This window comes from Myxocyprinus asiaticus, chromosome 33 (genome assembly GCF_019703515.2).
Source record: "Myxocyprinus asiaticus isolate MX2 ecotype Aquarium Trade chromosome 33, UBuf_Myxa_2, whole genome shotgun sequence".
In the NCBI taxonomy this organism is placed as follows: domain Eukaryota; kingdom Metazoa; phylum Chordata; class Actinopteri; order Cypriniformes; family Catostomidae; genus Myxocyprinus; species Myxocyprinus asiaticus.
This window is the reverse complement of record NC_059376.1, coordinates 32,510,910-32,537,506: the sequence shown is the minus strand read 5'-3', so window position 1 is coordinate 32,537,506 and position 26,597 is coordinate 32,510,910. Positions and strand designations below refer to the sequence as shown.

At 37.4% G+C, this 26,597-nt stretch overlaps 2 protein-coding genes and 1 pseudogene across 6 annotated transcripts; 1 reads left to right on the top strand and 2 right to left on the bottom strand.

The window, feature by feature from the left end:
* Positions 1–9: 9 nt before the first annotated feature.
* Positions 10–7,596, bottom strand: LOC127423912 (alpha-ketoglutarate dehydrogenase component 4-like). 2 transcript variants are annotated; one of them, XM_051668593.1, is made up of 5 exons: positions 7,508–7,596; positions 5,428–5,566; positions 4,990–5,053; positions 736–944; positions 10–515 (listed from the first exon to the last, which is right to left on the bottom strand). In XM_051668593.1, exons 2-5 carry the CDS (start codon positions 5,476–5,478, stop codon positions 498–500), a joined length of 342 nt encoding a protein of 113 aa, XP_051524553.1. In that variant the 5' UTR covers positions 5,479–5,566; positions 7,508–7,596; the 3' UTR covers positions 10–497. The 2 variants fall into 2 exon arrangements, with proteins under 2 accessions (XP_051524553.1, XP_051524552.1); XM_051668592.1 differs by lacking the exon at positions 7,508–7,596 and adding an exon at positions 5,993–6,131.
* Positions 6,152–13,884, top strand: LOC127423909 (centromere protein H-like). 4 transcript variants are annotated; one of them, XM_051668588.1, is made up of 12 exons: positions 6,196–6,284; positions 7,528–7,615; positions 7,999–8,111; positions 11,109–11,234; positions 11,357–11,412; positions 11,508–11,544; positions 11,640–11,708; positions 11,786–11,842; positions 11,927–11,990; positions 12,125–12,176; positions 12,336–12,493; positions 12,625–13,884. In XM_051668588.1, the coding sequence occupies exons 4-12, from the start codon at positions 11,116–11,118 to the stop codon at positions 12,709–12,711; spliced, it is 699 nt and encodes a 232-aa protein (XP_051524548.1). In that variant the 5' UTR covers positions 6,196–6,284; positions 7,528–7,615; positions 7,999–8,111; positions 11,109–11,115; the 3' UTR covers positions 12,712–13,884. The 4 variants fall into 4 exon arrangements, with proteins under 4 accessions (XP_051524547.1, XP_051524548.1, XP_051524549.1 ...); XM_051668587.1 differs by lacking the exons at positions 7,528–7,615; positions 7,999–8,111 and having other exon boundaries at positions 6,152–6,284; XM_051668589.1 differs by lacking the exons at positions 6,196–6,284; positions 7,999–8,111 and having other exon boundaries at positions 6,301–7,615.
* LOC127423913 (DNA polymerase alpha subunit B-like) lies at positions 13,800–26,539 on the bottom strand (annotated as a pseudogene).
* Between the last annotated feature and the right edge of the window lie 58 nt (positions 26,540–26,597).

Genomic DNA, 26,597 nt, shown 5'->3' with positions numbered 1-26,597 from the left:
CTTTCAAAAATTAGTCGATATTTTAATAATTCAGAACAACAATACTTGTAGTGATCCATTTTGTTCAGCATAGACCTTGTATAAGATGCAGTTACTCAGTCCAATGCTTTGCTCTGAAGCCAGAACATGTAATATGAAAGAGGAAATTCACCATCAGCTTTGTTCATGATGGTTATTGATGGTGGCAAATAACAGGGAACAGAGTACAGAGCAGCTGGACTTGAGAATAGGAAAGAAGTTCTTTGAAAACTACTAAAAAGGCAAACAGCTGCAAACTTAACATCCTTGCTGTTAATATAGAGCATCTGAATACATGCAACAACCAATCAGATGCTGCACAATTGTTAAATAATAATCTCTATGTACAATTTAACTATCATTTCTTAGATTTATTTATTGTATGACATTTTGTGAATTCCTCTAGTAGAGAGAAAATATCAGGCAACAAAAACAGATTTCCACAAATAATGACTCTGACTGAATGAACCAGACCACTGTCACTCAGGCCCACCACGCTGCAACAGAGAGAAGTTATTGTCAGTTGGTTTGTCTGTATATTTTAAACATGACAGCAATGTGTATACATTTGTCTATATTTTTCTAACCTCCACATTCGAGTTAATATAATAGATGTTAGACTGAAAAGAAACTATTTGTGCAATATCCAGTTCACAATTTGTTTTTGTTTTTTAAATGCAAAACTGATTCTGGCATTTCAAACAAATGAATAACAACCTGGATGTAGTCCATTTCTTCTAACGCAAGGGTTCTTCTGCGGTATCTCTGAGGGAGATCTCTAACTACAGCAATGCTGTCTGGGGTGCCAGGGAGTTGGGTGACAGGTCCTGGTGGTCTGGGTGGAGGCGATATTGATGTTGCAGGTGGAGGTGCAGATGGGGAGATCTGTGGGATACTGGCAGCAATCACTTTCAGTGCCTCTTGTACTGGAAAAACAATTTCAGACTGTAATGTTACCAAGGAACTGGTGCTGTGTGAGTTTTTAAAGGGATAGTTCATCCAAATATGAAAATTCTGTCATCATTTACTTGCCCTCATGTTATTCCAAACCCGTATCACTTCAATGGAACACATATGGAGACGTTAGGTATAATGACCACTTCAGTAACCATTACATTTTCATTATATGCAAAGATGTGATGAAAGTTAATGGCAAATGAGACTGTCGGTCCCTTTCATGTCCTTTAGTGTTATACAGAAGAAAGAAAAGCATACAAATGTGGAACCACATGAGGGTGAGTACATGATGACAATTTACATTTTTGGGTGAACTAACCCGGTGATTCCCAATCACGTACCCCAGGAGGTACGCAAGCAGGTTTCATGGGGTATGCAAAAAGAATTGTATTTTGCTTTGTTGAACCTAAAAAAAAAAAAAAGTATGGCATAAAATAAATATAATAAAATTAGAGATGGGTAAAAAATACTGATTTTCCAATTATTCGCAATCTTCATTTAAACAATCCCGATATTGAACTTTTGCTTTATGCAAAGTTTGGCACCAAGATCTTTTTATTGCGTGTTGAGAGTAAAACTTTGCTTAGCCTCATCCAGTGTAATGTGTGTCCGAAGACGAGATCCATGCTATCCATGTCATTTAATAATGTCTCATTTAATGCCCTTTCTGTTCTTTACAGTTTGTTGATCAAAAAAAAAAAAAAAAGAGGAACATTATTCTAATCAAACAGCAGGAATGCACTAAAGAAACGGTGTGTGTACTCTCGTTATTATGCACTCACTGGCTGAACTGAACTGCAGTCAGTGGTCTTAAAGAGATACAGTTTTAGCACTTGTTCATATCAATGTAAATATAGTAAATAGTACAAATTGTGCATGTAAACAATAAACATTTAATAAAACTAGGGCTTAATGCGTTCATTTCTGCATATTTTTATTATTTATTTCTTTTTTTACACATAAAAAATGTTTGAATGCAATTAATGCTGTATCTGTTTTGTTCCTGAAACTTCGCTAAAGTTTTTCCCTACTAAAATTGGCCTATAAATTTCCAGGAGGTACACGCTAGACTCGACCACACATCCTAGCACAGAAACTGATTGTGTGGAGCAGTGCACGCTTTTTCCATTGCGAGCGACCGAAAATGCTCACTCACTTTCATCTGAACCAGTTAACCCCCAGTGAGACCCAGCATGTGCGTGATAGAGACTAAGAAGAACCTGACCGTTCAGCAAGCTGCAGTCATGTGTACTTATAGAGGGAGTCTGAACGGCAGCCAGAGAAAATAATAGTTTTAATAAGAGATTTTAAACTTCAGCAAATTAAACGTCAGCATTCAATATGTTTTATCTGTATGTATGGTGTCTAATAATGCATTGAAAATGTACACTTATGTTTCTCTTGCCAATAAAGTTTGATATGAATTGAATCTGCCCATTTGCTCCTATAATAATTATAAAAAAAATAAAGTCCACTGTAAAACACCAAATTTTGTCCAACTTTTAATTACAGCATGTCCACTGATTTTCTGGCATGTATACATATACAGGTGCATCTCAAATTAGAATGACGTGGAAAAGTTCATTTATTTCAGTAATTCAACTCAAATTGTGAAACTCGTGTATTAAATAAATTCAATGCACACAGACTGAAGTAGTTTAAGTCTTTGGTTCTTTTAATTGTGATGATTTTGGCTCACATTTAACAAAAACCCACCAATTCACTATCTCAAAAAATTAGAATACATCATAAGACCAATAAAAAAAAAAACATTTTTAGTGAATTGCTGGCCTTCTGGAAAGTATGTTCATTTACTGTATATGTACTCAATACTTGGTAGGGGCTCCTTTTGCTTTAATTACTGCCTCAATTCGGCGTGGCATGGAGGTGATCAGTTTGTGGCACTGCTGTGGTGGTATGGAAGCCCAGGTTTCTTTGACAGTGGCCTTCAGCTCATCTGCATTTTTTGGTCTCTTGTTTCTCATTTTCCTCTTGACAATACCCCATAGATTCTCTATGGGGTTCAGGTCTGGTGAGTTTGCTGGCCAGTCAAGCACACCAACACCATGGTCATTTAACCAACTTTTGGTGCTTTTGGCAGTGTGGGCAGGTGCCAAATCCTGCTGGAAAATGAAATCAGCATCTTTAAAAAGCTGGTCAGCAGAAGGAAGCATGAAGTGCTCCAAAATGTCTTGGTAAACGGGTGCAGTGACTTTGGTTTTCAAAAAACACAATGGACCAACACCAGCAGATGACATTGCACCCCAAATCGTCACAGACTGTGGAAACTTAACACTGGACTTCAAGCATCTTGGGCTATAAGCTTCTCCACCCTTCCTCCAGACTCTAGGACCTTGGTTTCCAAATGAAATACAAAACTTGCTCATCTGAAAAGAGGACTTTGGAACACTGGGCAACAGTCCAGTTCTTCTTCTCCTTAGCCCAGGTAAGATGCCTCTGACATTGTCTGTGGTTCAGGAGTGGCTTAACAAGAGGAATACGACAACTGTAGCCAGATTCCTTGACATGTCTGTGTGTGGTGGCTCTTGATGCCTTGACCCCAGCCTCAGTCCATTCCTTGTGAAGTTCACCCAAATTCTTGAATTGATTTTGCTTGACAATCCTCATAAGGCTGCGGTTCTCTTGGTTGGTTGTGCATCTTTTTCTTCCACACTTTTTCCTTCCACTCAACTTTCTGTTAACATGCTTGGATACAGCACTCTGTGAACAGCCAGCTTCTTTGGCAATGGATGTTTGTGGCTTACCCTCCTTGTGAAGGGTGTCAATTATTATCTTCTGGACAACTGTCAGATCAGCAGTCTTCCCCATGATTGTATAGCCTAGTGAACCAAACTGAGAGACCATTTTGAAGGCTCAGGAAACCTTTGCAGGTGTTTTGAGTTGATTAGCTGTTTGGCATGTCACCATATTCTAATTTTTGAGATAGTGAATTGGTGGGTTTTTGTTAAATGTGAGCCAAAATCATCACAATTAAAAGAACCAAAGACTTAAACTACTTCAGTCTGTGTGCATTGAATTTATTTAATACACGAGTTTCACAATTTGAGTTGAATTACTGAAATAAATGAACTTTTCCACGACATTCTAATTTATTGAGATGCACCTGTACTTGCATCAAAGATTTATACTTGTAATTATGTGTCTTATTAACTAGATCTGCAAAAAAATATTTAAATAATTAAAATAAATTATGACGAACTAATTTCTTCTTAGTTCTTTGAAACAAAGTATAAAGTAAATATATTTATGATGATTTAATGTTTGTTGTAATGCATCACGCACCATGGTTAATCGTGATTAATCACAGAAAACTGTGCGATTAATTAATTCAATTAATTTAATCTATTGACAGCCCTAAATAAACTATGTGTATGTAATATAAAATATGCAATTCCAAAACATCCTATTCATTGATGGAATACACAGAATTTGTACATTTTTAAAAAGCTCAAATTAGACCACATTTATAAAACACTAATGATAAAATAATGTGTAAAATTATTATTTCGTAATGTTCCAAGTTAGAAGGTCCCCCTTTATAATGAACAGCATTTGCCAAGTGACGATTTCTTTCCTATGTAAGCAAAATGGACATTATAACCATAATTATCATCATTATTAATAATCAATATTAATGATATGTTAAATAATATAGTCTTTGGTCCACATCTTTGTTTTTTTTATATCAGTGAAGGGGTACTTCTGCCTTACTGATGTTGCTGTGGGGGTGCTTTCTGCAAAAAAAGATTGGGAAACACTGAACTAACCTATTACCAAATGCCCCTAATAATACTCACAAATGGTTGATCTTAATCAAAGTGTGAGAAAATCAAGAAATAGTGCATAATGTCACTCAGAAAACCAAGAAAATCAAATAATGTGCATATTGTCACTCAGATACTGTATATAGCAGAAACTGTTACATTGACTGAACTTGGACAAACATACAAAAAGCAAAAACAATACGGCACTATAAGGGGCCTCAATACTGACCATTTGGCCTGGGGATGCCCTTTCGGTCTGGGAATTTAATTAAAGGTGCATGAGGTCGCACAACCTGCAAAAGAAAGTAATATGATCAGAACAAATATAAAGTACAAGTGCATTTCACAAGTTGTGGATATTTACAAAATAAATAATTACAATTACATTAAAAAATTATTTTGCATTTTGAATATATAATGCTTTAAGTGCTGTCGAGATTACATTATGGTTTAAGGAGAAAAGATATAAACAGAGACAGAGAGGTGGTGTGTCCACAAGGGCATCTGTCAAACCAATGAAATCAATGCATTTGGTGAAGTACAACCACCCATGAGCGCAAAATTCCCAAATCCTAAGCGAAGAAGTGATCATCATTTCAACAATGCCTTTAAATAGGCCAGATGTCACAGCAAGACGTTCAGTGTTCATGCTGGAGCGAGTATTTACCTGTACGACCCGACTGGCAGCTGCCATCTTGCCACTCACTTTGCTTCCCATGACGACATTCGAGCACTGCTTCCAGTTCAAATACACAGACACGCCCACAAATTAACACACTCTTCACCACCAGAGGGCGCTGATGTTACTGCATTAAATTAGAGGACAAAATGCTTACCTCAACTGCCTTTAAGACATGGCATTTGCAATCAGACGAGGGCATATAAGACTTACATTAAGACCAGTTACCTGCTTGCATATTATATTATTTACCCAGCGGTAAATACAATCGTTATGTTCAGAAGAACAGTGCTAGTCTAGAGCTAAAAGGATACTGAATGAACTTGAAACTGGCTGGCACATGTACATGTGAATTCGTCGAATCCATTAGCTCTGAAATCACACTTGAACAATACATTTGTGCAGCGAAACTGACCCCTACAAACGGATTCACTCCGCCCTGACTCATCCTGCTAACATCATCTGCTGCATGTAGTTTTGCCTTTAAAATAAGGCTACATTTAAATCTATCTAATGACACTTCATTATGACCACAATAGATAAAAATTCTTACCAATAATACGCAATGTATCAGTGTATCACAACCTCATTTTCCCATGTTGACCTCCGAATCTGATATTAGCCTGGCCAAACCTTTATTTGTGTTCATGCCTGGCTTCGGCTTGATGTAGGTGGGCGGGGTTTCGTTCATCTGGCGTCACATGACTGTCACGTGACATAACTTCCTGGCGGCAGTTTCACATTGGGCTGCATTTGATGTTGTCGGGCGGTTTCGAGTTTTGCAACAACAACTAACAGAAACATTTGTTAAAAAAACAAAACAATTGAAAGGTCAAGAGGTGGCGGTAAGTTGAATAAGTTGTTTCCATAGAAATAGTTAATATATATATTTATTGACCGATCAACTGCATAGTGTTTTTTAACGGTTATGTTCTGTTGAGATTGACTTTACTGTTTACTGCAAATTAGCTTAATGTTTGGGGTCCAAGAGACCCCAATGATTTATGTGTAAAATAGTCATAATACTTTCATAATTTACCTGTTAATTCCCCTTCACAATTCATATAATGTTCCTCAGACCTAATCAAAGCCCATTAAACAGTTGTTTTTTTAATCTTAAACTCTCTTTTTGTATCATACAGTAGACAAGCTCTTTTTCAGAAATGTGACTGTCATTTCAATCTATAGTAACGGTACATCTGTCTAGGGTCAAATTGACCTCAGCTATGGTAGGAAAATACTATAAAACAAAAACAAAATAGACAACCGTCAGGACTGTGAAGTTGAACTGCCAGTGTGTACACCATTCAGAACATCTTAACACGTAAAAATGCATTGCATTTAGTCATGTGTTTTGTCTAAGGCTTCTGAGACTCCATGCAGGCATAATGTTTCATAGAGCAGGATGTGTGATCATTAATGTTATCAAGTAAAATTTTGTTTATAACCATCAGGGCTGTTTCTGAGCATATCGGGGCCCTCAGCGAAATCTTACTTAGAGGATTTATTCTTAGCGGGGCCCCCTGGTGATTGGGGGGTTATACCGCTTCTAGTTAGAAATGGCCCTGATAACCACTTCTCATAAGATTACGAAAAGTTATGAAGTATCATCTTGATTCTAAAATGTTAAGTATCTGTATATCTATCTATCTCTCTCTCTCTCTCTCTCTCTATATATATATAAGCAATATCACACGAGCAAGAGTGCGATATGGCCCTACATCAGCACTGATAGTGCTGATGTAGGGCCATATAGCACGATTGCGAGTGTGATATTTCTTATATACAACAGTTCAATGAATAAGCAAATGTTAAAAATTTGGAAAAACTGAGTATAAAACGCATTTGTGCACGGAACTACTTTCTTATGCGACGGATCAGAGTTTTCCATTGCTGGTTCAAACAAATGATGTGTCCAAGCCTTAGTTAGTAATTAAAAAATGTTACTTCAGAAATAGTGTCATGGCTTGTGCTGTTTTATTGGATAAACAAGGATGTGTGTGTGTGTGTGTGTGTGTGTGTGTGTGTATGAGAGAGAGAGAGAGAGAGATGAAGCATGTGCGATCACCTGTTGCCACTCCCAAGCAGAGATGCTGTCAGCTTTCTGAAGATCAGCTTTCTCAGTGGAAAAATAGCCGTCCAAGCGGGATTATTCCTCCCTATTTCACGGTAGCCGGTGAGCAAAAGTCTATCACTATAGAAACCGCAATGTCCTCCGCCATTTTAAACAGTACGTCCCCTCCAATGTGGAAAGTCCGGTAAGAGGTAAACGCATTGAGTTTGTGTAATTAATCAGTCTGTTTTGTCTCTCAGCTGTGATGAGCCGTTTAAAGCTATTTTCTTGCTTTAGTAGTAGTAGTAATACGAGCGATCACATAGAGCTGTTGTATGTAAACACTGACTGACGCGGATTCACTTCACTTCATCAACTGGCTCATATTACACACAAATGATCTTTTGCCACCACCTGCTGGCTAACATATGTAATGTAAAAAAAAATAAATAAAAAATACATGTAAGAGTAGCTCTTAACACATATGCACTGCTCTTACACGGCAGGAACACAAGCGGAGTGATACACACAGTGAAGCCTCCAAGTGCTGATGGTGTGAGACCATCAGTACTCATGGAACGTCTCTCGTCCAGTCAGATTCGAGGACCGGAACTAACTGGTGTGTGTGTGTGTGTATATATATATATTATTATTATTATTATTTTTTTTTTTTAAAGATGTTGATAGGGCCTTGGGGTCTTTCAGATACCAAAGAGAACATGAGGGTTAAACTTAAAGTGGTCATGATATGCCTTTTTTTTATTATTTCAATATGTTCTTTGAGGATCACATACAGTATGTGTAGAAAAAATAAAATATTGGCAACTATCGGCAAATATGTTTTTTTTTCGATAACCGATAGTTCCAAAAAGCAACTATTGGTACAGATTAATCGGTAAAACCGATATATATCAGTCTATCTTTACATATATTTGTAAAATGTGATCATTTTCCACCCACATTCTGACCCTCTGTCAGAAATGCTCGGTTTTGGTTCTGTTTCTCTCTTAAGACTATGGATGTGCATTTTGGTCATTTTGTCTACTCGAGGGGCAATGACATGTACATAACTGTATATATAATAACGTGTCTGACAGACATCTTTGGCTGCTGCATTGTGTCTTCCAGTGTATCGTCTATTCATTATTATAGGCTGTTATAAAATTATCTGTAACAAATTGTACAAAAGATTGCATAATCAAAATATAATGCATCATATTTGTCATTATGTGAAGATTCGCTGCCCAACTCAATGAAAGAATGTGCACAATGCACATCTGTCTGTTCTTCCTTCAGGTTATCGTAGCAATCTTAGTAAGCGCACACCAGTTTTTTTAGTGACTGTCTGAACTGTCTATTTTCAAATTGTGGTTGGCTTAACAGGAGATGCCATAACCATCACATTTTTAATATTCTTATTAAGTTGAAGTTTTGAAGATTCTGCATTCTGTTCCATTTAGCTGCGCTCTGTCTAGGCTGTTTGAAACACTCGCAGCGCGTTGAGTCCACTGCCACACCTGGTGTGTGTGTCTCCTCAAGTGTTCGCTTCTGTGGGGAAAGCAGCGATGCTCCGTATTGTTGTTGCTGTGTTGATTCATGAAGCATTCTATTCAACTCGGAGAGTCGGAATCTCCACATTTCAACAGAGGAAAATGCAACGGAATGACACTTTATGTCAGACTTCTAACTTGGAAACTCATGCAGAAATCTTCAGCTCCCATTTCGTCGAGATACAGGTGTGTTGTGTTACTTCACACAAAAATGTCAGCACCCAGGGCAGGGAGGTTTACAGTCAGTGACAAACATTCACTTTTATTAAATAATATAAATTATCGAGTCAAATTTCTTACATTTAATGATAATAAAATGTGTTTAGCAAACGTTTTGCAGAGACAGGTGTTCAAAACACGGTTAATTACACTCTTTTGATTATCGTAACGATAGCATTGCAGCGTCGTATATCAGTTTGGTTGCTATGAGACTTCTCTGACAATCAATGTGCCCCTCAAAATCACAACGTAATCAGTCTCAAAATTAAAAATAAGCTCCCTCTTTGACACATTTGTGTTTAGTTTTCAGGTAACTGTCACTGAATTTTGAATTAAGTGAGAAGTCACATCATGCATGATCACCATCGATCATCGTTTCCATGATCGATCATTGCTGCCCCGTCCAAGTACCCGAGTACTAGTGCCCATCCCTATTTAAGACCTGATGGTAAAAGCCCACTGTTCTGATTGGCTCTCTGCTCTTGACGGACCTGCTCTCTCTTTGGCTGTGTCCGAAATCGTTCACTCATTCACTATTTCCTATATAGTGAATGGCAGTGAGTGCACTATATCTCAGCAGTAATTGAACAAAATGAGTGAGTGAATTCGTACGCTGACGTATACACTGAGCGTCGGAGCTCTGGGGCTGTCGCAGAAACAACATCACATATGAACTTTTAAAATAGCTGGGCCTTACTTGTTATTCTTATTAAATAATATATTAATACAATAAATCTTCATTCTGTTTGTCATTTTTAATATATATGTTAATATAAAGAGTAAACACATTTGATCAAATGTACATTTATTGTATTCATTTGTTATACTTTAGTATCTTTAAACTCCAAAACAAGCTTGGTAGCGTTTCTGGGTGCATAGCGCCCTCATCCGACCATAAACGGCACCAAAGTTATCATAACCCACATGTTATAACCAAATATTTTAATCATCCACAGAATTATCATTTCCACAGTGTGCAGTCTCCTGAGTTAAAATAATATCACCTCACTTAATTATTTATTAAATAAAGAATTCTTCAGTTTAATGGCAAAATTCTGCATAAAATATAAAGAGTACATTTTAAAATGCATCTGTATGTTTTGCCTCTCTATGTTTTGTTATTTTAATCAAGTAATGATTTGTTAAAAAGTAATTTAATACATTCAGCATGAAATAAAACATTGCAGGAGTGAAGGAAGCAGTAAATAGCGTCTCTCTCGCCCGCTCGCGCTCTCTCCCCCAGCTTGTACATCTTCCCCGTGGCGGATTATGGGCAATTAATCATCATCGAATGTACACTCGAAATTACAGTGCATTGTGGGTAAGAATGAGTGAATAAAAGTAGGTAACGAGTGGCTCACTCAGAATTCAGACACACCTACAAAATGGCTGACACCTGAAATGGTGCACTATATAGTGGATAAGGGGCGGTTTCAGACAGCGTTTGTCATCTTACTGCTCACCGCTACTGGGCGGGGCTATGGAAGTAATAAGGTAGTCAATGATGTGTTGTTGTGGAGGTTAGATGCAAATGTCTACTGCAGTGTGACATCACAATGTGGAGGAAGTAGAGAGCGAGTCATTTTGGCAGCTTGGTTTCAACAAATGCTCTTTTTGCTGTGAGGAGGAAGTTTTGAGTTCTGAAATTTACAGTATGTTTTTATAGTACAATGACCTCTCATATGTTAATAGATCAAGGAAAATTTGATTCCTCATGACTCCTTAATGCTACAGAATATAATGTAAAAAGGAGTAAAACAGTACAGCTTGTTATTATGACAAAATCATGATAAAAAAATTTCAAGAACTCATTTGAATGGAAATTGTTTTGTGTTTTTGCTGCACAGACGCACAATGATGAGTTCCAATATTCATGATGAGCCCTCTTCAGATGTGGACCCTGTTGCAATGAGTAACAGCCAGCCTGATCCATCATCAGCTTCTGATGGAGTGACACCCACACGTTTATTAAAGTAAATTGCCTTTCTTTTATATATTTTATTTGTATGGTTTGCATTTTTCTTCTAGCACTAATACTTGGAGCAAATAAAGAATGTTGTGTAACTGTTCATTCTGTATCTTTTCTTCCCTCAAGAATGAAAGAAATAATGGAAAACCAGTGCTTTGAGATGAATGTTAAAGTCAGTATGGGTGAGCTCCTATTTACCTGTGATCAAACAGCACACAGTGCAAATATTAACCACTTATAATTACTCTTGATGCTAAATGTAGTATTTTATACTCAGGAAAACACAAAGATTTATGTGAAGCTGATGCAGATCTGTAAGTGTTATTTCAAATGTATGAATATATCTGTACATGTAGCGGTATATGCTATATGTTTGAGGGAACCTAATGTTTTTTTGTACAATCTGTAGATCCAAATATGAAAGTGAAATAGAGCAGGCAAGGCTCTCACATTTCAGCAAAACCCTGGTATTGATCAGGTAATGATTCAGTGGTCTCAAACTTTTTTTGCTCATCTCAATCCTTTCCTCGTTTAAAATGATTGCTTTTGTTCTAGAATGCAAATTTGGAATACTATCACAGAGAAGATCATTCAGAATGATGCAGATGCTGAGTAAGTGAATTCTTATGTGCGTACCTTAATCTAATGTCTCTAGCCTATTGTCCTAAAAGTAATCTGATCTGTCATCATATGCAGGCCATTGAAGGCACTAACCAACCAGAACACAGAGCTTTGTGAAAAGACCATGGCAATTTTAAAGGTAGGATTCCCTACTCTGACATAGAATAGTCTCATTTATAAATCATTGACTAATTTAACACTTGTATGACCATAATACACATATAATGATAAAATGTAAAAAATGTATGCCTTTTCCATTGATGTCTTTCTTAGGAAACACGAGATCTTCAGGATCAGATCACAGATTTTCAAAAGGAAAGACTAGGTACTATTTTAATGTTATTTTCTGACTTGCAACCTATTTATATGGTCTATTTTTTGCTCTCCTCAGCTCTAGTGGGGTGGTCTAATATTGCACTGGGTTCAGTGTATCTCTAGAATCCCCATCTCTCAACATAAAACAGTTTATCTTATTCTTTCCTAGATTTAAAAGGACAGATAAAGAAGAAAATGCAAGAGATAAATGAGTTGAAACAGGTGAAGGAAGATCAGGGAGAGGTTCAGCAGAGGGCTAAGGAAAGAGCTGAAGCAGTCCTACAGAAATATCAGAAGGTCACAGCCATTTTACAAAATGTTCTCCGGGTATGTGCCTTCTCATAGTATAATTTGTAAATGTTATTTTCATCATATCATTTTATCTGCCCATCTAGCTACTTTTTTTAAGGAACCCCATGTACTTGAAAACCTGTCAAACACATTTTGTCTTTTTTCAGGGAATCATACTTGCCAGTAAAGTGAACTGGAGAGATGACCCTAAATTAAGAGACATTACAATGGGACTGGAGCACATACCCAACTGAAGAGGACCTATTCAAACACCATTCTCCCACCACTGTAAATACTGTTTATAAAATGCATAGTTACTTTTAAACGAAATCCCAGTGTTACAGGAAAACAACCTCAATGTGAATGTGCATGGGAGCAGCAAAAAACATTTTCTGTAAATTTATGCAAAATTGTAATGATTCCTTTTAGTGACTGATATGGAAAGGATCTTTCAACATGCTTGCTGTATATTTAAGCTTTTTACACCAGCTCATTTAAGTCTAATAGAATGTTTAAAGAATCATACGGAAAGTGTGATGGACAGTGGTATTAGACTTAATGAACTCAATTTGCAAATGAATTATTATTTTTATTTTTTTGTAAAGTTCATACCGACTAATGAACTGACAGTTTAGAGTGCCATTTCTCATGTGTATCTAATAACTTTCTCACCCTAAAGTGACACTAATTAGATAACATGCTGATTGGACAGGCTTTAATTTACAAAGCATTTTAATTCCCAATCACTTAAAGTGAAAGATTTCATATAGACATAAACATACCGACATGATTTAATGAACAAAGTTCAAAAACAGAAATCTAATAGAAAATTCAAATACATCCACATATCATATTTTCACCACCTGTCCTGCTATACATGGGCTCACTCTCTTCCCTGCCACCAGCACAGGATTTGGCTGAATGAGCAAACGTCCATAAGTCCCACCCACCTGTCCTTTAGTGAGATGTCCAGGATTAACACACACACAGCCGATCACATCCTGAAATGTGACATTATTTAATGAGCACAAATGACAGATGTTTAGTTAGAAGGGACATTTCTAAGATGTGATCATTTACCTTGATGAAATAACGAAGTTCAGAAGGAACAATAAGGATATCAGGTGTGATGGCCATTTGGCCAAATTGTTGAAAGTTCTCATAATCCATGTTAACTTCCTCCGCAGGAGGATATAGCGGATAGTAAGCTAAAAGAACATAAAATGGAAACTTTGAGGAATATGTACATCTCACAAGCAGCAGAGAAGTGTAGAGACAAGTACTACTACTACTAATGTCTGACATTGTTTTCATTTTTAAAATCAGGTAGTTTTCTACTAACCTTCTCTGGGTCAACATTTCATGATCCGTGAGAAACGTTCAGTGCCTGTGCTGCTGTAAAACCACAGTAAAACTCAATCAGTGCTTGTGCTTACTCGTTCTTCTGAAGAAATTATTTTCAAATTCAAATGACAAGACATTAATGAAATCATGAATTACAATCAACTGTAAGAGAGTACATTATCCAAACTTAAAATTTATTCTCATTTGTAAAGAAACCAGTGCCACATAAACTGTACATTTACATGTCAGTCGTATGTTGCTTTTCATGCTATAAGTTACCTGCTGATTTCTTCAGCTCCCAAATGAAACAGAATGTCTGTAGAAGTCAGGCCAAAGGTCACTTTGCCAATGAGGAGAGTGCATGGTTCAGGAGCCAAGGTTACTTGCTAAAGGTGGAAAACAAATATTGGACAACAAAAGCAGAAAGAGAAACAATTTTTCAATTATTCAGTTTAAGGGGTTTTCAATTAAAGTTCCATGAAATCCGGTCTCTACATTTCCTTCCCAGCAAAGGTCCAGATAATAATACGTAGCTTACATAGTGTTATATAGCTATGAAATAATATAATATACTTTTTTTTTCCCTCCCATTTTGGAATTCCCAATGCACTCTAAGTCCTCGTGGTGGCATAGTGACTCGCCTCAATCCGGGTGGCGGAGGACGAATCTCAGTTGCCTCCGCGTCTGAAACCATCTATCCACACATCTTATCAAGTGGCTTGTTGAGCGCGTTACCATGGAGGCCTAGCGCATGTGGAGGCTTCACACTATTCTCCACAGCATCCACGCACAACTCACCACGTGCCCCACCAAGAGCGAGAACCATATTAAGGTGACCACGAGAAGGTTAACCCATGTAACTCAACCCTCCCTAGCAACCGGGCCAATTTGGTTGCTTAGGAGACCTGGCTGGAGTCACTCAGCACGCCCTGGATTTGAACTCGAGACTCTAGGGGTGGTAGTCAGTGTCTTTACTCGCTGAGCTACCCAGGCCCCCATAATATATATTCTTGAATAGTTTTTATAACTTGCCACATTGGCAGCAATAGTACTTTGTAAAAAAATAATAAATCCTAAACAGTCAAAATAGTCTCTTCAAAACTCTCAGAATAAGATCAACAGTTCGTTTTGAAGCTGAATGACAGCAGTCCAGTTTTTGTTTAAATATTTTTACAATCAGAATATATATGTATGGGACACAGTATAGGAGGCCTTTTGAAGGATAAAAAAAATACTGTATGGGGGTTCAAGGGTGTCCCCCTGAGAGAAAAGTTATAAAAATTTAAAAGTCTGAATGGACCACTTTTATATTTTCCTTAAAATGAAAATCTATTAACAAACAAGCAATTTACATAACAGTGAAGAAAAAAATAAAAAATACTGTTTGCTTAAATTAAGTATAAATAGGCTTTCCTTGCCACCCATGCCATGAAGACATCTGATTAATTTTCATTAAAAAAAAATCTGTTTATTATGAAAGGTTAACATGCTGATTAATGAAGCTAAATTTAGACAGAAAAAATGTTATAGTCTAAACAGTGAGTATGTTAACTTGCCCTAATACAAACCTGGCTTAGCTGAACCGTCTGAATCACATATCAGACAGATGAAGATAGTTTCATTTTTGTTTTCTGCAGTGTGTTACTGTAGTATCTGTAGCAGTGTCTACGCTACTGTTATTCAAATACGTACAGTTCAGGCTATATGTGGCACCTCATGTCTACAGCGGGGAGAGGCGATGCGTGTGGAGCGGGAATAAAGCACGTTCAGCGTGGGAATAAGCGCGTAAAGCTGAACGTGCTTTATTCTCGCTCCGCGTGCGTATGCCTACACAGTCACTTAGCCAGGTGACAGATAACGAACACAAAGACTTAGATATCGGTCCGGATTGAATTGTCCTTCAGTCTGTCTCCGGTCCGGATCCAGTCTATTGAGTTCCCTGAATTAAGATATTTTGAAGGTAAAACTGCACTTATGTTTATTATATTGGCCTGCAGTCACTTAGATGTAAAAAAAATACACTCACAGAGCACTTTAATAGGAACACCTGTACACCTAGTTATTCATGAAATTATCTAATTGGCCAATCGTTTGGCAGCAGTGCAATGCATAAAATCATGCAGATACAGGTCAGGAGCTTCAGGTAATGTTCACATCAACCATCAGAGTTGGTAAAAAATGTGATCTCAGTGATTTCGACAGTGGCATGATTGTTGGTGCCAGACAGTGAGTATTGTATATAGTATTGAGTATTTCTGTAACTGCTGATCTCCTGAGATTTTCACATGCAACCGTCTCTAGAGTTCACTCAGAATGGTGCCAAAAACAAAAAACATCCAGTGAGAAGCAGTTCTGCAGACAGAAATGCCTTGTTGATGAGAGGTCAACAGAGAATGGCCAGACTGGTTCGAGCTGACAGAAAGGCTACTGTAATTCATAATCACTCATAATTGTAATGAACAGAATAGCATCTCCAGTGTCGAACCTTGATAGGCTCGGCTGCAGAAGACATTGTGGGCACTTTATTAGGACCATAGTGTTCCTAATAAAGTACTTGGTGAGTGTATATTAAACCAACAGCATTCAAAAAGAGTGAAGCATGCAAACTTTTTTATAATTGTGTTTTGTAATGTACTTTGTGTATAATACCACTTGGCCTCACCATTATATCATCCTTGCTGAGGTTAGGCAGGCTGAACGGTGGCTGAGGATAAATGTAATGGTGATAAACATTTCTCTGAGATGGCACAAACACCAACCTTATTCCCGTTCTAAAAAAGTGTATGTGTTGAATAAAGGTAAACACTGCCAAAAAAAAAAAAAAAAAACACAATTACAAATTGGTCAGCAATATCACAAAGATATGAGAAAAAAAAAAAAATACCCTTTGGTTCCCTCCACAATACTGTCCACACATCTCTTGAAGATGGTTTCAAATGTTTCCGTTACCTGGTTTTTCTATTTAAAATGCTGAACATCAAGTAATTACATTGTGGTTATGATGAATAATGTTAATATAGGAATTTCAAATACAGTACAAACAGAATCTGGTTTACCTCTATCTGCTCATGTCTGGAATCAACAAAAGGTCCAAACTATGAAGGAAATAAAGACAGTTTACTATTAGCTGAAATGCAGAAATTCAAAGCATACAAATGTCCAGAAAAGCAGTTACACTGCAAGATGGATTAGGCTGTAACATAATAAAACTGCTTATTGGATCACAACATCAGACGAAAAGGAAAGCTGTACCCACCAGAATGCAGACATCAGGACTATCTTTGTTGATGATAGTAATGAGGTCAAGCAGATGGTCGTAGGTCAGGCCATCAGAGGGAGTGAATGGTCCACAGGCCATCATCACCATCATGGGCTCAGAGACTGTGACAGGAAAATGAGAAGTGCAATGAACTTTAGTCACATTTATGAAGGGTTTAATTTCAGCTAGTGCCCGACCGATATATTGGCCGGCGATATTAGACTTTCACCAATATATCGGTATCGGCGTATATTTTACAGATATGTGCTGATATGAAAACTTTTTTTCAGAACATATAATGCAGAAAACAATGCTTTAGAATTGGTGTCATAGCGTAGTTTGTCTAGCAGAGTGCGCTCCGACTCCATTGTTTATAGAGCAGACTCTGAGCTGACGGTGGCTCTGCAGACAGTGCGGAGTTAAGCGGTGTCTCGGTAAGTTAACTAGTTTGTGAAATACATACTAGAAACTTAAACAATGACCTCATCATTTTCCCATTTCAATATAACATTAACCTTGTCCCTGACAACCAAGTCACTCATGTCTGTTTGCTGTTAGCCAGCTATAGCTTGTCAGTGCAGTCAGTAATGTAGCAGATTGAAAGGTAAACAGAGCATCTTTTTGCAGCTCAACAGACAATGGTGCAGTGGTGGATTGTGTCTGATGAGTGTTGATTTCATGCTATGTTGTTACGTAGTTGGTGAGACACAATGCTGGAAAGTAAAATAAACAACATCTGTCTTTTACTCTCTGTGACAACGAGCTTATAGCTAACTAGCTAATCACGTAGCTACTTTCTGTAACTATGTTTAAATCCAAGGATTTTTTGCGAAAAAATTTTAGCGCATCAAAATAAAGGTGATGGAAACGCAAATTAATCGCTAAAATTTCACAAGTGTCGACATAATATTTTTCCGTTTAACTCTAGTGCATAAACTTACCCCAGTCGTAAGCCTGTGTTAATCATGATGACAAGGTATAGGATCATTGAAAGCCAATTTATTGTACGTGATTATGGATTGATCTTAACAGCATAAAGATCCGATCACTGCAAACATGACACTTCCAGGAGTGCCAACACAAATATCTCGTATCAAAACATGCACACTGAAAAGGGCATGGAGAACAAATGAATGGCCACTGTTTATGATTAATTTAATCGCAGCAGACATCCGTTTATTTATTAAAGTTGCTTTTACACACCAATCAAAATAATAGATGGCAGTCACGGAATTAGCCCACAATACAAAAACATATCATTTCTGTGCACAAATATGTTTTAAATTAAAAATAAATACACAATACTAGAAGAAAAGCTTCAGTGTGCTTTTTTGGAACACTAACAGCCCAATTAGATTAAATTATTGTTTAGCTTACTTTTGAAAAAACGCTGGCAAAATTCCCTATATTAAATTAATTACCAAACGAAAAACGCATTCAATTAAAAAAAATAAATTACCAAACGAAAAAAAAAATATTTTTAGACCTATATATATGACACATTTCTTTACACAAACTTAAATTAGCCGTACCCTGTTCTGTAGACGAATAAAGTCTGCTGAATGACATTTTCTACACTTCAAGACTATAAACTATCAGAACTATCTGTCCAATGCGGAGTTCACTTTCAGAAAATGAGCTTTTGAACCTTTTAAAACTTTTAAATATTTTAAATCTAACCCTCTTTACCTCAGATCACATTTGCTGAGCTTCTTCAGAAAATGTAAATTACATTATGACGCTAAAATTAATTTTAGATGACAATCAAGCTCAGTTGGTCGTTAAAAGTTGTGGGACAAATATACGGGACATATTGCAGTTGAGATGGCAATGCTTTAGATTAGATGATTGTTCAAAATAGCCTATTGAATATCAGGAATGTATCATATGTAAACCCTGATATTACACCGCATACATTTTTCTTTAATAGCTGTGCACACAGTATGGATGGTCCTTATACTAAGATCGAAAATCTCCCCACTACTTGGTGCAGGTTGCCAGCTTGAACAGGGCCATGACGATTCGCTTTCGGGTCAGAACCGGTGGCAACCTGCGATAGACGCAACATCAGGACCAATATTACAATCCTGTCAGAAGGGCAACCGCTCCCTTTTGATTGCATTTATTTGTGAAATTAAAATGACAAATAGCTGGTTAATTTCAATGAATTGTCTCAATACTCTCCCCATTTTACCAAAACTTAGTAAATTAGGGACATCTGGGAGGCGAATTAGCGATAAACACACATTTCTGTATGGAAACGGCTTAAGGGCAGATTTATTTTGCGCTAATCCAAAACGTATGCGACAAAGTGTTTTTTAGGCATGACATCACGCACACCATTTTTATCGATAAAAGGCCATTTGTAGGTAAACAGGCAGAAGACGGCAAATTTCGCAAAACATTTTTTTACGCATTTTCACTTTGTCGATAACAAAATAGCGCGAAAAGTGGATGGAAACTAGGCTATTGTTGTCAGCTGAGTGGAAGCTAATGAGTAAACATGTATTCACCAAACTGTTTTGTTCAGGATTCACAGTTTGGTACCCCCTTCAACCGAACAATTCCAGTCTTTGCATTTATAAAATGTAATATTTAAAAGTCTGTTTTTTCACCGTTGAAAGTTTCCCCTGAACTTGTATAGCAGAATACGGTGTAACACCTCTGCTTATCTGTTTATCTTGACTCAGCAGTATTAATATAGTCAGCATTTGACGGATACTAAACAGTACTGATGTTTATTTAGCTATTTATTGTATTTTTATTTATTCTTTATTTTCTCAGTGTTCATTTCTGGAATTGGTTTACAATGTATAATTATAATGTCAAATATTCTTTGATAAAAAATATTTAAGAAATCAGCCTTCTGAGTACCTTTGCATAGTCATATCGGCGCATAATCGGTGAAAAATCCACATAGAAAAGGTCTGTTTTCATTCCAGCTCAAAAAATAAATATATCGGCCACCATATCGGTAATCGGTCTCAAAAATCCCATATCAGTCGGGATCTAATTTCAGCTAAGCATTCGAGAAGGACTTTCTTGATTCATTTCGACCAATAGGTTTTTACCTTCATCCATTTCCTGTTTCACTTCAGGAGGAGAGTAGAAAGGTAGGGACATAACCTGGAAGACAAGCAAATCATTTAATTACAATTTTTTCTCATATAAACAAACTTCTCCAAAGGCTGACACTGTAGTGATGCCATCTTTGCAAAATATAAGAAATGTTCAGGCAAATTAAAGATTATAATGATCATCAATAAGAGATACCTCATATAGTTTGGTGGCTACAAACTTCTCTCCAGAAGTGTTCATACCTTTCATAACAACAACCTATAAAACAGAGTGAGAGAAAGCAGCAACTAGTTACAACAGCTCTGACAAAATCACTAATAATATATGACAAACACATTATAGTAATACTTTTAGAAGTAACAAACATAAAATAGATGGGTGTATGTAAGCCTCACCTGTCCAGGGAAGAGGAGAACTCTTTGAGCTCTGAGAGATCCACAGGCACCTGTCTGCCACACTGTTCCTGCCAGGCCTCAAGCAGTACAGACTGGGCATTTAGCTTCCCATTACTGTCACAACACATCTACCCCAGTACCGTGATGCTGTCCTGCAGGAGAGAGGAGAAAAAAAAAAAAAGAGGCTGTGTCACTTTACTGCCCAGTCTGATCTGGACTTAAATATGTAGGGACTTGGCTTTGGGAAAGATTTGCACTCATTATAATGCTATCTGTGCTTGGACCAGAACAGGTAATGAAACTGGAGAGAATTCCTCTATGCTGAAGTGAGTCCACAACTCTTCTCCTAGCTCTTCACTCTTCCCAGTTAGAACTAGCACAGACAAAAAAAGGAATTCATGCATAGTCAGTTGTTAGTTATCTATAGCAGTACTACTGTGCAAGTCTGTGCTGACTTCCTCCAAGTGTTTACAAAAACAAAATTACTTCCTATCCTTTAGATAGTGGGGTTCAATTAGGTATGAGAATTGTTAGGAATGTAACAATTCTGGTTCTGATTCCTTAGTAATTCCATTAACGGTTCTTTGAGTACTTGAATACTGATTTTTGAGTCTTTTCGCCTAATTAAAAATGCCTTGAAAACCATAAGGTTGATAGATTCTATAACAAAATCTATAAAAATAAAAATATATATATTTTATTGTACCAGTTCCGAATATGATCCGCTTCTCTTACCCAACTAACAATCATGCAGGAATCATAACAGCATACCAACTCTAATTTAGAAGAGTAAAACCTGGTCTGAGCATTCACATTAGTGCTCAAGAATGCATCGAGAACACAGACTCACCATCCTGCACATCTCTCAAACTTTGGAACATGTATTTGTAGCTGCTGGTCAGGGAATCTTCTCTCCCCTCCAGCATCTCCACCCTCCAGCCACTCTGTCCTGTACCCACCCAGCGAGGACCCTGCACTGCCCCAAACGTTGAGACGACCTCCCCTCTGCCTCCACGCATGCCGTATTTCTGTGATGGGGTTGCACTATATGCATACACAATTTCACAACCATCGAAATATACATATGATCCATAAAATTACAATAATATGAACATATAGTACTGTGTTCTAGATGTACAGTATATAATGTTGCACAGTAGAAACAGGATAGCATGTGATTGTTTCAGAAATCAGATATTCATGGTAATTTTCCACATCCTTTTTTAGGGGTAATTATTTAGAAATGCAATTGAAACAGTGTGTTTATCAGAGTTTTGGTTACCTTGGTGAGAAGCTGGCAGGTGACAGCATTAGACTAGGACTGGAAAGTCGAACCATGCCCCTTTTAAACTGAGGATGCCCTGGAGTGGTCAGTGCTCTCTTCTGAGAGCCCTGCCGTCACACAGGGAAGAGAACAATTACGCTATTGTTTGATGCTTTCTTCCAATGCAATGTCAAAGGAACTCATTATACAGCATGTTTAACAGTTAAGCAAGTAGCAAGGAATACAAGTCAAGTGCAAAGACAAAATGAGATCTGATTGATTTTAATTAAATGGATGAGAGTTTCTCACTGAGGATCAATCAGCACATCTATGAATGTGGATCTACCCATCTACTGTACATTTCCTTTCTCAGTTTTCACACCTTGGCAGGGGTTGAATAGGAATCCAGCATGCTTTCCTCTTCCTCCTGCTCTGATTCTGTGAGACTGTGTTAAGAAAGCAACAGTGTGCATTTCTAGCTAAAAATAGAGCAGCATAATGAAAAATAAACCACTGATGTTGGTTTGCACCAAAAAGATACAGTTCCTGGATAGAGTTGATATCTCTGGTCCTGTTAATCTGACTTCCTTTAGATGAGCCTTTAGTTTTTTTCTTCTTGTTCAGTATCTAAAAGAAGTACAGGTGCATCTCAATAAATTAGAATGTCATGGAAAAGTTCATTTATTTCAGTAATTCAACTCAAATTGTGAAACTCGTGTATTAAATAAATTCAATGCACACAGACTGAAGTAGTTTAAGTCTTTGGTTCTTTTAATTGTGATGATTTTGGCTCACATTTAACAAAAACCCACCAATTCACTATCTCAAAAAATTAGAATACATCATAAGACCAATAAAAAAACATTTTTAGTGAATTGTTGGCCTTCTGGAAAGTATGTTCATTTACTGTATATGTACTCAATACTTGGTAGGGGCTCCTTTTGCTTTAATTACTGCCTCAATTCGGCGTGGCATGGAGGTGATCAGTTTGTGGCACTGCTGAGGTGGTATGGAAGCCCAGGTTTCTTTGACAGTGGCCTTCAGCTCATCTGCATTTTTTGGTCTCTTGTTTCTCATTTTCCTCTTGACAATACCCCATAGATTCTCTATGGGGTTCAGGTCTGGTGAGTTTGCTGGCCAGTCAAGCACACCAACACCATGGTCATTTAACCAACTTTTGGTGCTTTTGGCAGTGTGGGCAGGTGCCAAATCCTGCTGGAAAATGAAATCAGCATCTTTAAAAAGCTGGTCAGCAGAAGGAAGCATGAAGTGCTCCAAAATTTCTTGGTAAACGGGTGCAGTGACTTTGGTTTTCAGAAAACACTATGGACCAACACCAGCAGATGACATTGCACCCCAGATCATCACAGACTGTGGAAACTTAACACTGGACTTCAAGCAACTTGGGCTATGAGCTTCTCCACCCTTCCTCCAGACTCTAGGACCTTGGTTTCCAAATGAAATACAAAACTTGCTCTCATCTGAAAAGAGGACTTTGGACCACTGGGCAACAGTCCAGTTCTTCTTCTCCTTAGCCCAGGTAAGATGCCTCTGACATTGTCTGTGGTTCAGGAGTGGCTTAACAAGAGGAATACGACAACTGTAGCCAAATTCCTTGACATGTCTGTGTGTGGTGGCTCTTGATGCCTTGACCCCAGCCTCAGTCCATTCCTTGTGAAGTTCACCCAAATTCTTGAATCGATTTTGCTTGACAATCATAAGGCTGCGGTTCTCTCGGTTGGTTGTGCATCTTTTTCTTCCACACTTTTTCCTTCCACTCAACTTTCTGTTAACATGCTTGGATACAGCACTCTGTGAACAGCCAGCTTCTTTGGCAATGAATGTTTGTGGTTTACCCTCCTTGTGAAGGGTGTCAATGATTGTCTTCTGGACAACTGTCAGATCAGCAGTCTTCCCCATGATTGTGTAGCCTAGTGAACCAAACTGAGAGACCATTTTGAAGGCTCAGGAAACCTTTGCAGGTGTTTTGAGTTGATTAGCTGATTGGCGTGTCACCATATTCTAATTTTTTGAGATAGTGAATTGGTGGGTTTTTGTTAAATGTGAGCCAAAATCATCACAATTAAAAGAACCAAAGACTTAAACTACTTCAGTCTGTGTGCATTGAATTTATTTAATACACAAGTTTCACAATTTGAGTTGAATTACTGAAATAAATGAACTTTTCCACAACATTCTAATTTATTGAGATGCACCTGTACATAGTCAGGAGTAATGAAATCAAGAGAGGAAATGCAAGTCCCACTAAAAATAAACAAAACATTTTAATTAGGGCATTGTCAAAAGATAACAATGTCTTGTTAGAGATTGACAGGTTACATGATTGTTTAATTTGTATTCACCTCATGTTCAAATTGTTCCAGATTATCAAGAGAGAGCGGCAGCTGGTCTTTAGTGGCACTGAAAGCAAACCACTCAAGTACAATCTCATCACCGTTCGGCCTGTGACACAAACACTGCTCCAACACTACAAGGGACAAAACCGACAGTATAAAAATAGCATATGCTCCTGATAGACAGGTGTGTAAGCATACACAGATCAGCCACAACATTAAAACCACCTGCCTAATATTGTGGAGGTCCCCCTCGTGCCACCAAAACAGTGCCAACCCGCATCTCAGAATGGCATTCTGAGTTGCTATTCTTCTCACCACAATTGTACAGGGCAGTTATTTGAGTTACCATAGACTTTGTCAGTTCGAACCAGTCTGGCCATTCTCTGTTGTTCTCTCTCATCAACAAGGCATTTTCTGTCCACAGAACTGCCGCTCACTGGATGTTTTTTGTTTTTGGCACCATTCTGAGTAAATTCTAGAGACTGTTGTGCGTGAAAATCCCAGGAGATCAGCAGTTACAGAAATACTCAAACCAGCTCGTCTAGCACCAACAATCATGCCACGGTCCAAATCACTGAGATCACATTTGTTCCCCATTCTGATGGTTGATGTGAATATTAACTGAAGCTCCTGACCCTTATCTGCATGATTATATGCACTGCTGCCACACAATTGACATCATAATCGCATGGATGATTGTTGGTGCCAGACGGGCTGGTTTGAGTATTTCTGTAACTGCTGATCTCCTGTGATTTTCACACACAACAGTCTCTAGAATTTACTCAGATTGGTACCAAAAACAAAACACATCCAGTGAGCAGCAGGTCAACAGAGAATGGCCAGACTGGTTCGAACTGACAAAGTCTATGGTAACTCAGATAACCGCTCTGTACAATTGTGGTGAGAAGAACAGCATCTCAGAATACTATTCTGAGATGCGGGTTGGCGCTGTGGGGGACCTACACAATATTAGGCAGGTGGTTTTAATGTTTTGGTTGATCGGTGTATATAATAAAAATCTGTTAGTACATGAATGTCTACACTTCAATTTTATTTTACTGCACTTTTTTATTCTTATGATATTATAATTAAAATAAACTTGTTTATAAAGCATATTTCAGTAACACTTAAAAAGGTTCCATTTGTTAACAATGAACAATTCTTTTACAGAATTTATTCTTAGTTAATGTTAATTTCAACATATACTAGAGCATTTAAAAAAATAAAAAGTTGCATTCGTTAATGCACTATGAACTACCAATGAACAATTCTGTTTTTATTAACTAACATTAATAAAGATTAATAAATGCTGTAACAAATATACTGTTACTTGTTTATTCATGATCCCTAATGCATTAACTAATGTTAACGAATGGAACCTTATTGTAAAGTGTACCCATATTTCATTCACCTAGTGCCTCTAAGTTAAAGTTGCACTCAGTAATTTTTTCCTCATTAAAAAAGTTGAACTCCTAAAGACATGAATTGTAATTCTGCAGTCTATATAGGAAATCATGACCACTCACATTAAAGTGATGACTCTAGTCATATCAGTAACCTTATAAAAGCTGTTTTATTCTACATGGAGAGTGTCCGCACATGGGGGCTGCCATGTTAGAATCACATGACCAGCCGAATACTACTCACTTAACCTCAGTAACCGTCCTGTTATTTGACACTTTCACTCATTGATTAAAGTAATCATGGCTGATTGTGAATACTACATTTCTACAATGGCATCTGAAACTGAAAACTAATGATTTTAAATGATGCTGCGTCCAAGCCGCTAGGGGTCACTGTAAGTCCAAGATGACACGAAGACAAAAGTTACTGAGTGCACCTTTAAAAGTAAAATATGTTACATATGTAAAATATGTAATATCTGTAATAAGATACAAACGTAACATTTTCTTACTTTTGTCCACGGTTTCACTGGTGAAGGCTATGTTGAAATTGTCCAGTTCAGACTTTATATCCTCTGCAGTGACTGAAGCCATTGTTATAGTCTCCTCTGATGTTCACAAGTCTAATTTTTGTAACTTTTGTTCTGTAACAGAAACAACTTCAAGATGTAAACGTTTTTGGTAAATCACACATTTCACTATTTCCTGTTGTAACACAGAATACCTTTAAATTCTCTCAAAATACTGGCGCTTAACATACTCAACAACCTAGTTTACCAGACAATAGACAAGGCTTTTTATTTATAATAACAACTATAACAACAAGTTCGAAATAAGAAAGCTATCTTTGTCACAGACAATATCATAATAAGAAGATTACCTTCTATTTTAAAGCCAAAGAGCGGCTGTCATACTTTTACACAGCTTTTGCATCACGTTCGGACTGCCGCGAAAAAGCAATGAAAGGTCATTTCCGGTTTCTTCACCTTTACTCCACTGCGATAGAGGGCGCTAAAGGAACTTGGGTTGTTGAAATACTT